This window comes from Hippichthys cyanospilos, chromosome 10 (genome assembly GCF_059441005.1).
Source record: "Hippichthys cyanospilos isolate Australia breed blue-spotted pipefish chromosome 10, RoL_Hcya_1.0, whole genome shotgun sequence".
Lineage (NCBI taxonomy): Eukaryota > Metazoa > Chordata > Actinopteri > Syngnathiformes > Syngnathidae > Hippichthys > Hippichthys cyanospilos.
The window spans coordinates 7,187,092-7,204,508 of NC_142378.1; the positions used below are offsets into that span (position 1 = coordinate 7,187,092).

At 37.7% G+C, this 17,417-nt stretch overlaps 1 protein-coding gene across 1 annotated transcript; it reads right to left on the reverse strand.

Moving 5' to 3' along the window:
- Positions 1-83: 83 nt before the first annotated feature.
- On the reverse strand, positions 84-17,378 carry ghrhrl (growth hormone releasing hormone receptor, like). Its single transcript, XM_088425201.1, has 13 exons — positions 16,545-17,378; positions 11,060-11,165; positions 9,777-9,884; positions 8,895-8,986; positions 8,209-8,312; positions 7,767-7,899; positions 7,519-7,672; positions 6,159-6,219; positions 5,041-5,110; positions 4,662-4,753; positions 2,391-2,520; positions 1,342-1,383; positions 84-324 (listed from the first exon to the last, which is right to left on the reverse strand). Exons 1-13 carry the CDS (start codon positions 16,596-16,598, stop codon positions 223-225), a joined length of 1,248 nt encoding a protein of 415 aa, XP_088281327.1. The 5' UTR covers positions 16,599-17,378; the 3' UTR covers positions 84-222.
- Between the last annotated feature and the right edge of the window lie 39 nt (positions 17,379-17,417).

Below are 17,417 nucleotides of genomic sequence, written 5' to 3' on the forward strand. Positions count from 1 at the left end.
TGGTACCGCTGAGCAGCATACTTGTAACGGTGGAATTACAGTAAAATGGACCCCAATATATACAAGGGTTGTGTAAAACTGCCTTACAAACCAGAATGAGAAGATATAAGTATAGTGGGTATGTATAATGGTTTAAAAGTTGCTTCTCATTCTTAGAATGGGACATACAATTAGTCTTTAGAAGCAGAGCTACGTGTGTGTGAGTGTGATGTGATGTCACATCTAGAATGGTGTGTCCATCATGCTGCCCTTGGCCGCGGGGGACACCACGCCACAGCTTCTCTCCTGCCACCTTATCCACTGCATGTGTATCTCTTTTTGCACCTGTAACACACACACACGTTTGTACGGCTGTACTTGTGAGGACATCCATTGACATAATGCGTTGACTGGCCCCTAACCCTAACCATTAGAAATGATTGCCTAACCCTAACCTGAACCTACCATAAAGAAAAGAAAGAAAAAAAAACAGAAGAAATTAAAACACGGGTCTTAGTCCCCACCATGCTGCAAAATCCAAGCGCAAACACACACAGCCACAAGGTTGTTTTTTCTTTCTATTCTAGTGGGGGCATCCCATTAACACAATGCATTGCATTTCCTTGCCCATCACAACAAATTGCGTAATCACTTTCCCACAATGAACGTCCTATGAAGATTATACATTGCATTTCCTAGCCCAAAAGCCAGTGGTGTCAAACATACGGCCCGCGGGCCCATTCTGGCCCACTGATGGGTTTAATCCAGCCCGTGAGATTATTTAGTAAAGTGTAAAAATGAGCAGCATTTTTTTCTTCTTTTTCTAAATTGTTGTTTTAAAGTTATATAAATATATACAATGATTTCATTGGTTTGGCCTATTTAGGAATAGATTTTCCTCCAAAAGGCTGCAAGCTATAATGAGTTTGACATTCCAAAAGCAAGTTTTGACCCTCAAAAAGAGGTCTGAATAAGTGAGGACCGGCCAAAATGTTCTCACTATGTCGGTAGAAAACTCAGAGCGGTTCTCACAAGTATAGCAGTAAAGAAACACACACACATTTTTTTATTTGGCAGCCATTTTAGTTTTGGACAAAAAGGCGTATTAGTTTTAGTCAGGCTTCAGTCATTTCTTTTGAAAGGAGCCTTTTTTCCTCGAAATTACCGACACTTTCCGCCATGCTCGATGGCATTGGAGCTGGCTGAATTATTACAATTAATTATTTGAGTTCTCCAACAAGTAGTAGCCGTTTGGAAAAATATGAACGCTGGAATTCGCCAAAAAATTATTGCTTCAGACCAAAATGGCCGTCGTCGAATTGAATACTGTTAATGACAGATTTGTGTGCGTCGTGCACTCACCTCTTGATTGAGGAAGCAATACAGGATTGCGACAAGCAGCCCCTGAAAAAAACAAGTCCTTAATGCGATTTACAGTATCTGACCATTTACCAAAAAGCGAACACCTGTTGGAACTGTTGATGGACTATTACTGTTAATAGTCTCATTTCCTCACCTAATTACCAGACTGGAGGGTACCAAGAACTTAATTACCTCAGGACGCTTGATTGCCGACTCCCATGCTTATGAACGGGAAAAAAACTTGCATTTAGTTTCAAGGGAGAAAACAACTCTTGCATTTGGTTTCAAGAGCAATCATTGGCCGGACCTACTCGTAAATTCATACATTATTCATTTTCCTTCAGGGAGATGACTCTTACGGAACAGTAATTCATATAATTTGAATCTGCTAATGAATATTGCATTTACAACGCAGTCACTAAACAGAAGTACAGGGATGGTTTGTTTCCTCTAAAATGTTGTTTTCTCCCCCGTCAAAATGAGTTGTACTAAAAGCAATTGTTCAACAGCTTTATGTTACAGGTAGAAATGGACACAGTTGTGATATTTTTTTAATCCCCTAGATGGCACTCTCTGTTCAAAGAAGCCACCAAGAGCACCATCCAGAGGAATAAAACAATAACATGGACGCTTCATGAAGCTTCAATATTTTGATTTGAGGATTTTATGCTAATTTCACAATTTTAAGTGAATAACTTTTCAACGTTATACAAAATAGTTTTTGAAAAATGTGATTGTGACTGTGATGAAAATATAATGACATAATATAATTATATATATATATATATATATATATATATAATTATATATATATATATATATATATATATATATATATATATACACATATATATATATATATATATATATATATATATATATATATATATATATATATATATATATATATATATATATATATATATATATATATATATATATATTACAGAGCTGATCAAATGTTGGCACGACTTGTCTGAAGCACTTTTGTAAGAGAAAATGTTTAAAAAGTGAATTACTAGTAGAGTGGGAAGTGGAACACAAGCTACCTGAAAGGATCCAATGCAGAGCTCAATGTAGAGGCGCAGGATTACGTTGAAGTAGTCGGGCAGAAAATTGAAAAAGATGTAGTGGGTGCCAAACAAGGGAATGAGCAGCAAGGTGGACTTGGTAAGCCGTCTGGTGGAACAAACACATGCAGTGCAGGATGGGAAGAGTTATAAAGTGAAATACACATTTGGTTTGAAAAAAAAAGAAAAAAAACCCCACCAAATATTGCAATTCAGCTCAAGTAAATTATTGACAATTGTGATATTATAACCCTCTAAACACAAAGAGATATGCAACATAACATTACTCCCAAAGAGTATTTTTTTAATCCTCAGGGGAAAAAGGAAAAAAAAAACGATAATACTGCACATTACTGAGTCACAGTAGTTGGGAAAGTCTTCTTCATTTGTGTCTTCATGACTGTATTACACTGCCCCTAGTGGCCAAATCATACAAACCAGTCGCAATGAAATAATCATGATGGACCAACGGCAATTCGTCAGCTTCTGTTAAATAATGGGATTGCCAAGGTTGTTATTTTAAGTTAAAAAATTGGGAAGCTCTTTTTTGTGTTTGCATGACTGTATTACACTGCCCCCGGTGGCCAACTCACACACACCAATCGCAATGAATTCATCATGAAGGACCAACTGTAATTCTTGATGAATTATGGTATTGCCAAGGTTGTTATCATTCAAGTTAAATAGATCGGTAAAAAATAAAAAAAAAGAACAATAAAAAACAAACCCAAATCAACCATTAAAAAAAAGTAGTGTATAAATAAAACTAGTGAATAAAAAGGGAATAGAGTACATAACATGCTGCTTCATTCAGTACAAAAAAAAACAAAAAAAACAAAACACAGCATCCTGCACTGGTAAATTTCCATTACAGGAACACTATCTGCTTATTATGTCATGTACCACTCGGTACATTTTTATGATGGTAATAGAACAAGGGTAGGGAGGAAAGGTAGTGTGTGCTCAACTTAGCTGCCTACAGCCAACTCGGCTTTGCATCAGTGCATGTTTTTTTATTTTCATCACGTACACTATGAGCCCACTTTCCGCTAATCCGCCGACTCATTTCAATTAGGTATTGCCATCATGCCTCTCGTAAAGTGGTCAGTGCCTGAATTAATTCATCACTCGATTTGCACACAATTGACTTTGCAGAAAAGAATACTTCTTTAGTAGGGATAGGACGAGACACAACTTTCACAAGGCCAGATGTCTCAGATTGAGTCCATAAGAACTAGATGAAAGTTTTTTTAAAACAAGCTAGCATGCAAATGGAAACATAATCTAGTATTCAAATCGAAACATAAAAAGAGACAAACTGTAATTTGCCAACATTTTAGCATCCTTTTCTTCAAACTCTGCAAAACTCAGAGCATCTTGTATTTCTACTGTAGAGCTGCAGCTATTGTGTGTTTCGATATTCGGATGAAAAAATAAGAAAATGATTTTTTGTTGGTTTATTTTTCTTGGTAACAACGAATAAACACATAAGCCCAAATAAAACATTTACAGTATATCATGAATGATATTTTTTGTATTATTTTGGCAACAAACAAAATTTTTATTTTACATAAATATTAATTGACATTTTAGACAACTTTCACAATACATAATGATCAATGAATTGACGTGATGAGCACTGAACACATTTGTACTTTCGTTTTTTTCCCAAAAGTGATCAGTACAAACGGCAACTGTCAAGCTGCCAGCATCGAAGTGAGTAATTTGAAACTGCCTTTGAAAAGTAACTTGACTGCTCTCAGTGGCGCTGGCATGCTGCTAGCTAACAGCTAATTTATGCCGCAGACCAGTGTAACTAAGTCCTTTTTTAGTGCCCTGAATTAGCAGTTGAACATGATTTCAGGACAACACAGTGAAGTCAATCATTTCTGTGACACGCTTCCGGGAACAATTTCAGAAAATATACCAAGGCGTTCATGTTGTTACATTATGGCATGGTATTGTATTTGGTTAATTTCTTACCATATTTGTTGGCATTTTACTGTCATGCAGAGCATTAACTAAGTAGAGTCTTCCCATGTATCAAGACAAAGAAATCGTGTGGCGATCTACACTCGCAAGATCTCGCTGTATTTTTAGCGCCACACATTTGGTACTCTTTTATTGTCATACAGGTTTTTAGTACCTTCTGTCCCTTACTCAACTCAACTTTATTCATTAAACACTTGAAAGCAAGCACCACTGCATACAAATGAAGATCAAGTCTTCAGCTTCACTGCTAAGAATCACCTGTACTGTGAGGAGTTGTTAAACTGGATCAGGCGGGGGCTCAGCTTCTGGATCAAAATTCGGACGATGTTGACGAAGAGGATGAAATTGACCTGAAAGAAAGAGGAGATTGAGTTGGGGAGGCGGAGGTGGTGGGAGGTTTGCTGTTTTATTGCAGCCGGCGTAAACAATATGTGCAGTGGAGCATATAACGAAATAGGACACAGGCATCCGCACAAAAGATGCTTTATTGAAATTTATGATGACGCTTTATCAGCGGAGGAAGGCGTTTCGACAATGACGAGAGTAAACAAGTCATCTGCATGACAATCTGGGAGGTGTGTTGTGCGGAATGAGCAGTGGACTTCAATGCAGGAGTAAAACAATGAGCAACATTTACCACAATGGACACCACAATCGGGCCTTTGATAATCCACCAATAGAATGAATCCTCATTGATGTCCCAGCATCTGGAATAGGGACAGGGAAGAGACGTTTAGAGACATAACCCTTGAACAGTGTGCTTTAAAAGTCTGGGTCAACATCTTGATCCAAAGAGGGGGGAAACCAAGAATTCCGATGAGCTGCGATCCAAAGATTTAGGGATGTTGAGAGATTAACGTTTTTTATACAAGCCATTCAATTCCAGTTGTTCATATACATTTTCTTGAAAGAGCTAAGAGATTTGCGTTGGACCGCTACTTTAGCTTCTTTGTTGCTATCATTAGCTGTGGCTAAAGTTGCAGCTGAGGACTTTGGATTGATGTGGTAAGCTAAACTTAAGTTGCTTCTGTAATACAAAAATCCTTCGGAAAATGCTCCTGCATTTTCACATCTTCTGCTTCTGAACTACAGGCACCTATCACTTCATACCCAACTTAATGACAGCCAATCAGTATCCACTTCAGGTTTTGCTTGACTTTTGCTTTCCAACCCCCAACTACTAAAGCACAAGTAGCCGATGCACAGGAAGGGATCTAATCAGATTACAGAAAGCTGGAAATGAAAATCTTGATTAACACTATCTTAAAAAATAACACTTAAACTATGACTAATTAATTGGTCGCAATTAATCTGTTATTTTGACACCCCTGCTAACTTTATTACATACACTTTTTTGCCTCATGATCCAACTCATTTCCATTTAACCTGATCCATCCACAACCAATATTTTCTAAAAATTTTCTTTTAAATTTACTCAATGTTTGGCACCCATTCAAAATCAGGGCCACTTTAAGATCATCAAATTCAGCTTTCAATCCAAATTGTTGGGTCGAAATAATTAACCCAGGCTTGTCGAAGAGTAACCCTAAGCTGCTAAAAATCCACTGCTACCCAGTGAGTTGGTTGGAAAAACAAATCGGCATTCTTTAGTGTGTAGCAAAGTAATCTGGGTCCAGGAGATAATGCACTTCTTTGAAAGGTCAACTGAATCTCTGTAGTGCACTAACATTTGAGCTTTCTTCATAACTACATTGTGCGGAATACGATTGACATTAAGAAGGAGAAAATACAAACTCTGTGTCTTCAAAATACACCCTGGATCCAATCCACAGTACAATGAAGAAGACAGGAACACCTGGGGAGTTAAAAAAAAAAAACAATCTTGCTGAGACAATCCTTAACAACAAGAAGCTAGAAACACACTCAGGTTTCTTTAACAGCCCTAAAAGTGCTATTGATCCATTCTGTCAAGAAAAAACAAAAATCAATGGTAAATTTAAGATGATGTCAACGTCTTCTACTTCTGGGACTTTCGCTGGACTGAGGCAAGAAAGCTCTTTTTTTGTCCAACCTAACTGGGCTCATTTTAAGATCAATATGAGATTTTCACCATCTTTTGATACCCTTTAAATTTGCGCAGCGAGAGCCTTCATGTCTTATCTCGGCCTTAATCCGAATAAAATCATGAAATGCTCACTTTTCCTCCCGTCTCACTGTGCCGCTCTCCAATGGAAGTAATCTTCTGCGCTGATCACATCGAGGTAAAGCCAAAACTCAATTCTTCTATGCATTTTATTTCGGCGAGGCCGCGCAAAAGGTAATTACGCTATCACACATCTTACTGGACACGGGCATTTGCTTTAAGGAGACTTATTATGTTTTTTTTTCCTCACAAAATAGTCTCCATATGTTTTAACTCATTCACTATCATGGACATCAAAAATCCATTTTAACTGGGTTGGTAGTGAATGAGTTAAGAACATCATATATTGTTCTATTATTGATGACTACAGTATAAAAGAACGGTCACCAAAATGCATTAATTTGGATAGACAGTGCTCTATGTATAAGATTAAATACCGGCTTGGTGTCATTTTCGACCGATTTGGGCCATTGATCTAGACACGTCTAACAAAAAGCATTAAAAAACACTAGCAGGCTAAAAATTACCATAGAATGTCAAAACAGGTAGATGCACAAAACAGCACCATGCATTTATTCCTAAATGCTTGCAAATTTACTGGATGGAAAATTGTACATTAGGGACCCGTATGACCCCTGACACCCAGCGGTTATTGTTGGTACAGTATATTTATAATTAATTGGAGGTTGGAGTTAGGGGAAAATACAGGTGTAGGCTTAGCAAGTGAACAAATGCTTATGTGGGCCATTTATGATGATTAAAAATGGGGCTTAAATTTTTGTGCAACATCCTTGTTTCCAATGTCCTTATGTTTCCTGAGCAGGTAAATTTTTAGCTATGCTTGTGCTGAGACTGTTTTTATTTATTTATTCTTGATCATACTCTTGAATAAATAAGTAAAGAACAAATATCGGATCGGCGCTTCTACTTAAATACAGAGCATTAACACATTTGCCACCTTAGAAGATTGCCAAACAAATATTGGAATGCAAATAGATTTGAGCGTCTCACCCCATCCGAGTAGGCTGAATCCCCACAGGCACCTGCGTCTGTAGTACAAGGACGAGAGCAGCAATGAAGTGAGGTAGAGCGCCTCCACTAGGAGCCAGAAGAAATTGGCCATTACGCAATAGTGACAAAAGACCACAGCGGCCTTACAGGCAAACTGGGCAGAGCAGAGTGAGGAGGAGCACAAAAAGGTGAGGAGTTAGTATGAGAGAGAGGAAATAGCTAATAAAGCTGATGGCCTTTTGTCTTACAGTGGAGAGGGTGCAGTGGTTGGTGTCGTCGCTGGAGAACAAAGTGGCGTCCTTGATAAATACTGCTGCGGCTTTCAGGATGAACGTGAGGAAAAGTTGGATATGGATGAAGTTTCTGGCGCAACGGAGCCTCCTGGTAAAAGAGGAAAATATTATATAAGTGTGTTTGTACATACATACATATATATATATATATATATATATATATATATATATATATATACATACATATATATATATATATATATATATATATATATATATATATATATATACATATATATATATATATATATATATATATATATACATACATATATATATATATATATATATATATATATATATATATATATATATATATATATATATATATATATATATATATATATATATATATATATATATATTACATACATATGTGTGCATATTGACAGCCTACCTAAAGAGGAGCAGGATGGCCACGGCAGCAGTCAGCACCAGCAGAGAAATGCTGTAGCCGATGGTGTAGATCAATTTCACTGTGGCAAAGAAGGTCTGCTCCGTCTGCACCCACAAGAAGAACCTTTATGTTTCCCAGGAAGATTATCCCACACGACTGTGACACGACTCTAAAAAGCCTTTCGCATATTTTAACTTGAAGATGGTGAAGAAATGCAACGTGATAAATTGATTCAAGTGAAAAAGTTCCTTAATTCATGTAAAATCAGACCTTGCAATCACTTGAATATCAGGTGGGTTTTTATTACCTTCACAAAACGCAGTGTGACGCCTAAAGTAGTTTGATCAATTATCTCTCGCTTATTTTTTTCTTTGAACGATTATACCACATTCTATTTTCAACAAGATAATTTCAGCTATAATCAGATGGATGACAAGCGATTGCTTTGCTCCAGTATTTGTATATTAGGCTCAACTGTATTGAGGCAAGGCGCATATTTCACTTTAGAAAAATCACATAGCACACCACTGAATAAAATATCACAGCAAGTATGAATATAGAATACGCTGTATATTCAAGGTAGCAGTATAATTGTATTCTGCTTTCTAGTGGAAATTATGTAGATAAATCAGAAAAACAAACCAAAAGCCATTTTTACTTCATCTCAGCTTGACACCGTCTCTCACCTCAGGTATGTCATCGTCCACACTGCAGGCGACGTCATATGGCGGGAACGGCCTGGACCAACCGGAATCGGTGCAGTTTCGGCTCACATGTCCTTATGCAAAAGAGGAGATTAATTAGATTAGCTCTTACTCATGGATATGCATAAAAAGGGGGCGGGGGGGGGGGGGGGGGGGGTGAACATGCTGGGAAAGCGGTTTCATGGCCAGTCTTCTGATTAATCGCTTTATTCCTGATGAATTGGCAATGTGTCATTAAATAGTAAACATAACTTTTGCGCACGCAATGGCATGATAAATTGCTTTTAATTTCAAAATAGGAAAGTTATACTTTTTCGGGAACAAACATATTGAGCTCGCAGTTGAGAAAAAAATCCATACCTGGAGGATGAAAATGCTTTCTTTTTGAGAACACCCACTATCCTTTGCAAAAAAAAAAAAAAAAAGTCTAATACATCTATTTTTTTCATGCTATTTCTCCTAATGACTTAGCCGGGCTTTATAATTACAGCACTAATAAGCAAACAGGATGAAAATTGGCATCATGAACATAATTAGCGCCGCTCCTGCTGAGCATCACTCGATGATTAAGCGAAATACACGTCCTACTTTGGCAGCCTCTCGTGACACAACATTACATTGTTCAGTCATTGAGATCAGAATTTTAATGGCACTTTCGGATCACTGACTTTTTCTAAAACACTGCTAACCCTCCCAAAGCGGATAATTAACGCCGACCCCCCCGAGCATCCAATCCATGAGTCATTTCATCTTTAGAAAGAACAAGCCAAACGAATATATGAATAGACAAACATTCATAACAACCCATGCAGTTATAGATCAAAAACCGCGACGGTATTGGAAATAATCACGCCAAAAAGTCACCTGTGCTGTTTCTGAAGAGGGAAAAGACAGCAGGACAAGCATTGTGAACTGTTTCCCCGACAGCAGCATGAGGCCAACACACCACTGCGTCCCAGAATGCTCGACAACCTGATGGAGGTAGAAAAGGAAAAATGGCATGTTTTTTCGGGAAAATTCAAAAATTGCCCACAAAATACGCTATATTTAGAATAGCACCTGAATGATTTTTCCCCCCTTCTGTAGCGTTCCATTTTGATAGCTGAAGCCAGTGAACCAATACATTAAAAACATAAAGAAACTATATAAGCAAAAAGCGGAAAATTCAAAAATTCAGAAATCATATGAATTTTTGAAACAATTGGTAATTTATCAAAATGTGACCTGAGGTTTTGGCCCAATGTCGGTGATAAACAAAAAAATTATTATTATGTTTTGAAATTAGAGGCCAGCTGTTTGTTCAAATAATGTACAGTATAAACATTTTTAAAAAAAGATCATTTAAAAATTATCTTTTGTAATTTAAAAATTTTAAGAAAACGATGCATTTGCTTTTAGTGGACCACATAAAATCTGTTCAGATCTAGTCCCCTGGTCCAAAGTTTTTTCAATCCTATGAAAATCCTATGAAAATATCTCGAACTATTGCTCCACATTCAGGAGAAAGCTTACTTTTTTAAATTCCTTGCTACAGTGAAATCATGTTAACTGATGAACTAATGTGCAAAATGTAATGTCTACTAAGATATATTGTATTTAGTTGAAAACTTAAACATTTCTAGCGCCAATCAGAAAAGCCCAAAAATGACAAATTTGTATAACCTTTAGCATTGTGAAAGACATCAAGTTATGCTCAACATTTCAAATGTATCAGTAATTTATCAAAATAACACCTATGCGTGGGGACTGAACAATAGTATTTATTTTTTGAAAGCAAGAAAATTAAATTCACCACATTGTGACTGAAGTTCTTCTTTAAGCTTTTCAGAGTTTGGCGCTACTATGACATCACAGACTAATTTGTTATTGTTAGCTAGCTAGTTAAATCCCTAGGTACTTCATATATATTTTCCAGAAATTATCAGGAAGTCCATACTCTACTTAAGATACGCCATGACAGTGCAAGCAAACTGTTTATTTTTTCAACGATCAAGGCATCATTATCGTTAATTGTTTCGTTGACAGCTGAGTCCTGTGGTGTTATTAGACTCCAATGTGTATAATTGCGAGAAGTGTTTCACAGCGGAGTCTTGTTAAAACATTTCACACATCAACTGGGGGGTGTTGTTTGAAAATCAAAAACACACCTTGTGCACTTGTATTTCCCTGCTCAGCGATGGAGCGCAGGCAGCGGCGTTCGTCTTTCTCCAGTTGGAAGATGAACTCGCATTCGGGGTGCAGGCTTGTTAGCGCCTACAGACACCACAAAGAGAATCAACGGGGTTCTACGCAAATGCAGCGGACATGGGAGAAAAGCGTATTTAGAGAAAGGTGAGTCGTAAATCGCATGCACCTGCTACTCATTAAAAAATGCTAGGATGTTGGTCACCTATTTCCTAGGTTTAGATCAGCAGTATGCTGTAGTTTTTACTAGTGCTGTCAAGAGATTACAAAAAATGATAGATCCTTGTGGAGTATCTTGACCATTTTTGGGACGTTTTCTTGCTCTTCATTCTCACAGTATTGTAGCCCAGGGATGGCACACCTCTGGTAGTGTGATATATGATGGTTGTGCCATGTTGAACTTTGACATGTTGTCACCATGCGGGTGAAATTTCAGCTCCCCAGTGTCTCTCAATGCTTTCCCTTTTATGTGAAATGCCACTGAGCTTTATTCCTAGAGCGCTTTCATCCAATCCTTTGATTTTTACATAACATTTATTCCACATCAAAGGGGAAGCACTGAAACAAAATACAGAGGAGCTGAAATTTCACCCAGATGGGGACAACATGCCAAAATCCAACAAGGCACAACCATTTAGCTATCACATGACCAAGAGTGTATCCGCTGCAAGAATAACGTGGAGAAAAATGACCCAAAAATAGTCAAAATACTGTACAAAGGTTAAAAATGTAATTTAAATAGACATACATCCTTTGTGTTATTTCTCAACTGGCTGATAGAGACTAAAGAAATCCTGATCATGAAGTACAGTACTGTATAGCCTAATATTATTGATTCCCCTCTAAATCAGCACTTGGGAACTATTTAGCTGAACTTAATCAAAGTCTCGACGTGACTTAGACTTGAAATTTATGACTTGACAAGTGTCCCCTTGTTTACATTTGAACAGCTGCACTCTAAGGAACAAAAAGATTTGATAGGACTTTCTTAGTCGGGACTTAATTGATTTGTTGCCACAGTAACTTGGGAAACACTTGAAGCTCGAGGGTTAAGACTCGAGACTTATTTATGAGGTGCACATATGTGACTTTTACTCCTTTTTGCTTAATTCATTAAAGGCGTTTGTCCCTGTGGAGGGCCAAGATTGTTTTGGCTTCAAGCAACTTTGCACTCCATCAAAGTCAGAGCCACAGGAGATGCAGCCTGGCACCGCTCGCATCACCACCGCGCCAAATAACCACTCACCATCACTTTTATACAGTATTTGATTACAGAGTGACATTTGTCTCACAATATGACAAATAAGAAAGCCTTGTTAGTGAGCTGGCGAGAAGACGGATGAATAACATATTTAACATTTGGATTGAGATTTATTAGTTGAAAGATCCAATTAAAACAAGTAATCTAATTGATTAGAGGCTTTTGTATCAAATTAATCACAATTCGTGCAGGACAAAGTGCCGGCGGCAACGTATAAAACGGTTAAAACGTGTTTACGTGATAAACAATAAACCTATCGGTCACATAATACATCCAAGTCAATTTCTTCTCATTCATCCAGTAACAAGTGCGACAGGCTTCATTGTTGTGGAAAATGTCAAAACGACCACCTCAGTGCTAAAAAAAAATAAGCCAACAAATAGATAAAAATGTAAAAATTGTCTTGTATTTGTGCATGTGTAATGACAATAAAGAAACCTTGATCATCATGAAAGTAAAATTGAATTAATTATTAAAATAGATGAATTAGCCAAGCATACTTGAGGCATGCTGGTCAAAGTTGACATGATAGGCACGAAATTTAAAACTGCACTTACAAAAATTGCTTTCACGGTTAGGAAAGGTTTTATAATGAGAGAAAATATTAATTAATTTCCACCTAATTAAATGATGCTATAAAAAAGGCGAATCCCTATAAAAATATTATGTTGGCCATTAACTCACGCAGGCCGCCCTTTATTCTAATAATAATAATAAAAAAAAAAAAAACCTTGGATACAAAGTCGACTTTGTAAAGACATACAAATATCTTTGGTATTGAATGAATTAAAAGTTCTATTGCAGATGAACTAAAGCACAAGGTCAGAAGATCCAATCCAATTAGGTTTTATGACATGCATACATTTGCACAGGCAGATTCAATAATCGGAAGCTGTAATTTAAACAGTCCCTGAGTGATCGCACACATTTCCTTTTAGATTAGCACCAAAAAGAAAAGGTCAAACACACGATCCCGGGCGACCACTGTGACTTCAAATACACAGCAATCAACGTGTTCCAAAAAGGTAGAAGCTTCTCATGTATTTCCCTCGGTACGTCCTCCTCCAATTGTTTTTACGACCGTAATAAGCTTAAAAGAAAAACAAAAGAAAACACACGACGGGGAAGATCAGAGGGGCACACAATCCTCTTGGCGCTCGGCAGCAAAGAAAAAGAACCGCTGCCAAATAGGCAAGAGGTGTGCGGCGGCATTTCCGTTTCCATCTGCAGGGAAAAAAGGGCCCGGAAAGTAACCTGAGCAAATTGCTGCTTCTAATGTCACGCTAACGATTTAATGAGCGGCGTTAGCTTGAGATATGATGAGTAATTGTCATTCGTTTCGCTTTAAAGTCACAAAATAGAGAAAGTAGGTGTAAGTTTTAATTTTTGAAAACTTTGTTTTCTCTAAGTTGATTTGTTGCATTTAAAAAAACAAAACAAGGTTTAATTCTATGAAGCATCACCGATTGGCTGCCATTGTGTTTGGCATAACCTGATAGGCTCCTGCTGCGGGTGGGAGGGCAAGTTCAGGGGAGCAGAAGTAAAATGCGAAAATCGGCATGTAAGAATTGTCAGTCCAATGAATGGTCAATTTTCCTTCAAAAAAGGACACCTTTGACAAAGGTATGCAATTTCTTTAAGAAGGAACTTACTGACCACAGAAGCAGCTCAAGTTTGGCCTTCCACATCAAGGAAAAGCACCCAGGTGTGACTGCAGCCACAGCTCACGATAGCAACAAATACGTTCATGTAGCGAGCCACAGCAAAGCTCTTAGCCAAAATAAACTCAAATACATTATTACATTCCTAAAAGGGAAAAAAATGCTTGAAGCAAATAGGTTGGAATCAACATTTTGCCTGACTGGTATAATCTTTGCAAAGATAGAATTTGACAGTTTCACTGTTTCTGTATTAGATTTTATGAGTTTACTATTTTACAAGTGCGTCTAAGGTTAACGCTGACCAGTCAGCATTTATGGAACGAAATCCCACTCACATTCCGTTTCTGGTCATTGCCCATTATCTACTATCCACCCAGTAAAGTGGGTGTCTGATTGGGGTCACTTCACTGCTTCTTGTTTTTGAAAACATCACCACGGGTATTAAGGCACGGTAAACAAAGACATGGAACGGCAGACATGTTAGTATGAAGTGTCCAAACTTTTTCATTTGAGGGCCACATACAGAAAAACGGAAGGATGCAAGGGCCAATGTCCAATTATTGGGGATTAGCCATCAAACTTTGCAAATTAACAATTTAATCATTTGTTCCAGTTTTTTTTTTCTCGTTCAATTAGACACATATTTTTGCTATTCACAGGCCAGTCCCTTGACTTGATGGGATGTACAATGTCCTTTGGGTGTGTGTGCGTGTGTGTGTGGGGGGGGGGGGGGGGTTACATTTCAATTCATTTTGGGAAGTTTTTTTTGTACTTGCCACAAATTAGTAGCTTTTGGGCACCTATTAGTGTCTTATGGCTAGAACTCTAAATTTGTTTTGCTACAAATGAGCATTTTCCATTCATGCTGTTGTCAGTTTCATTTAGTTTTATACACAGCTAGGTCTAACTCACAGTCTAAAAATAGTCCATACATAAACCATATTCTCAATCTCATTCATTTTCAAAACACAGCCAAAAACATGTGGTCATCTTGTCTAGTCGGATGTCAAAGGGGAAATTTTCAATCAAAGTGAATGAGCAAAATGACTTGTCATTTTTCACAGTGGCTGCTTGTGTGTGTGTTTGTGTGTGTTTTGTTTTGGTCCAAGTGCACTTATGTGAGTGTTTTGCAGCTTATTATCATTCTCTAGTTCCGTGCAGCGATGCAGCGAGATTGAAGTGGAACATTGTGATGAGCGGCGGCGGCCATGTTCACATTCGCGCAGCGGCGACGTTGATCACCGCACTGATCGATTGTCCGCCTCTCTGAATTCCATTTGGTTCTGGAAATAAGCGGAAGTGGGAATGGAGTGGCGAAGGCTGCCGTATAACAGCTGCTGGTTTAAAGAGGAGACCATCAGAGGCTGTGCGCATGCACGCAAGTGTACAGATGGAGTATTTGTCTTGTGGCTGAGCCGCACTCTTGATTTGCCCCAAATAAATTGAGCCGGTGAGAAATTAAATGGCAGACAACAAACAGAAAGTAATTCAAATCTGCGCCTCTGTTTCCTCTCACGGTTTCAATAATCAATCAACAATCAATTGCTGAATCTTAAAATGTTCTGAACCCTGATTTCCTTGTGAGTGCAAACTTTAAAGCAGTCAAATTTAAAAACTGAGGCCATGTGTGCACCAAAAGTGTGCACACCCTCCTCAAACTGGCTGTTCTATAGTGTGTAGACCCGCATTGCAGTCGGGAAATTTCACGTGTTTTTTGCATTTTGGACGTAATTCACGCATGTAAGAGTTTTATTGTGATCAATTGATTTGGAACCAAAGTTTAAGATTATGGCAATAAAGATATGTTTGGCATTTCATTGTCAAATACAAAAACAAACTCATTCAATGCCACTGAAGGCTATGGACGTCAATGATCTTATTTTATTAGGCTGGCAGTCATTGGGCTAATTCAACTCGACAACATACGTCACTGAGATACATGCATTACTTGCAGTAAATAAATAATAGTAACAGTATTATTAACAGTAAATAAATAACTGACATTTTGCAGAACTTAACTCATTCACTGCCATTGACGACTATAGACATCAGGAATCCATTTTTAGTGGGCTGGAAGTCCATATACATACCTATGAAAATTGCAACTCTTAAACCATAAGAAGTACCATACTGTATGATCAAATATTTTAAAAGCTGAAAATTCAGATGTCTGTACAGATTTCTTGTGAAAAGTATAAATGGAGTAAAATGAGTCTTTTTTCAGACAATACAGTTTCATTCAACCAATCAATTGAAAAAAACTGACACATACCTCCCATAACCCATCATTGTGCTCACCAGTTCAAAAATGCATTGATGTCATTTTAATTGACCTCAAAATCACCTAAAAGAGCTCCATTTTGCATGCTATCATTCTGATTGAAGCTTACGCCACAAGTCAGTAAGAGAAATTACACAGAAATAGAAACTGAACTAATCCTGTGTTACGGTTTCAGCAAATCAACCCCTCAAACTCTCAATTTTCCAGCAAAACACATTGAAAGAAGAAGTTTAGAATGTACTCACGACAGGAACCAAGCACAGGGTGAGCAAAGCCCCTCTGGAGCATATTCGCCGCATGTTGCCACTTACACGGCGCGGAGCCAGTGGAGAGTGGAGCCCACGCTGGAAGCGGCTTAGGGATGCCGAGCCCCCCTCCCTCTCTCTCTCTGTCCAGGTTAATATTCCTTCCACCTGTCAATCTCCCAAAGATGGCAAATACAGTATACTTCCACTGTTTGTTGTCAGAATAAAAGCATTTATCGGCAATCCGGAAATTCACATAAGAAAATGCATACTTACCAGTCACCTATTTGATTAAACCTGTACAATAATGAGCAATGAAATCATTCTAACCGCACAGCAAAAACAAGAGTACAAGTAATTCAAATGGAAGTATGAACTACAAACAAAACAAGAACAGAATTGCAATTCAAATGAAAATTACCATTAAGGCTAAACTGCGGGTATAGTTACTGTTCCGGTTACATTTAATGCATTTTGTCATTAGAATCTTCGCACTTGTATTTTTTTTCACAAAAGTATTCCATCCATCATTCTATGCATCCCTCCTGGAAACAACATTGGTGTGGCAATTGGTGAATATAAGGTTATAAAACACCTTCACCACAGAAGGCACTTACAAAAATGGAACAAACAAAAGTCCTCCTTGCAAGCTCATTTCCTTGCAGATGCAACTGCAAAAGTCAAGGAGAGAAAATACAAAAGGCAAAAATAGAAAAGGCACAATGAACGCCTGCTAAAGTGCAGTGCAGAATTGATTTTACCATTTTGGAAAGACATTCCACAAGATATTTACCTGTTTGGGATCAACACATAAATGTACCTTGTACAAATAATTTGGGCAGTGATGAAATTAAATTAGAAAAACTAATAAAC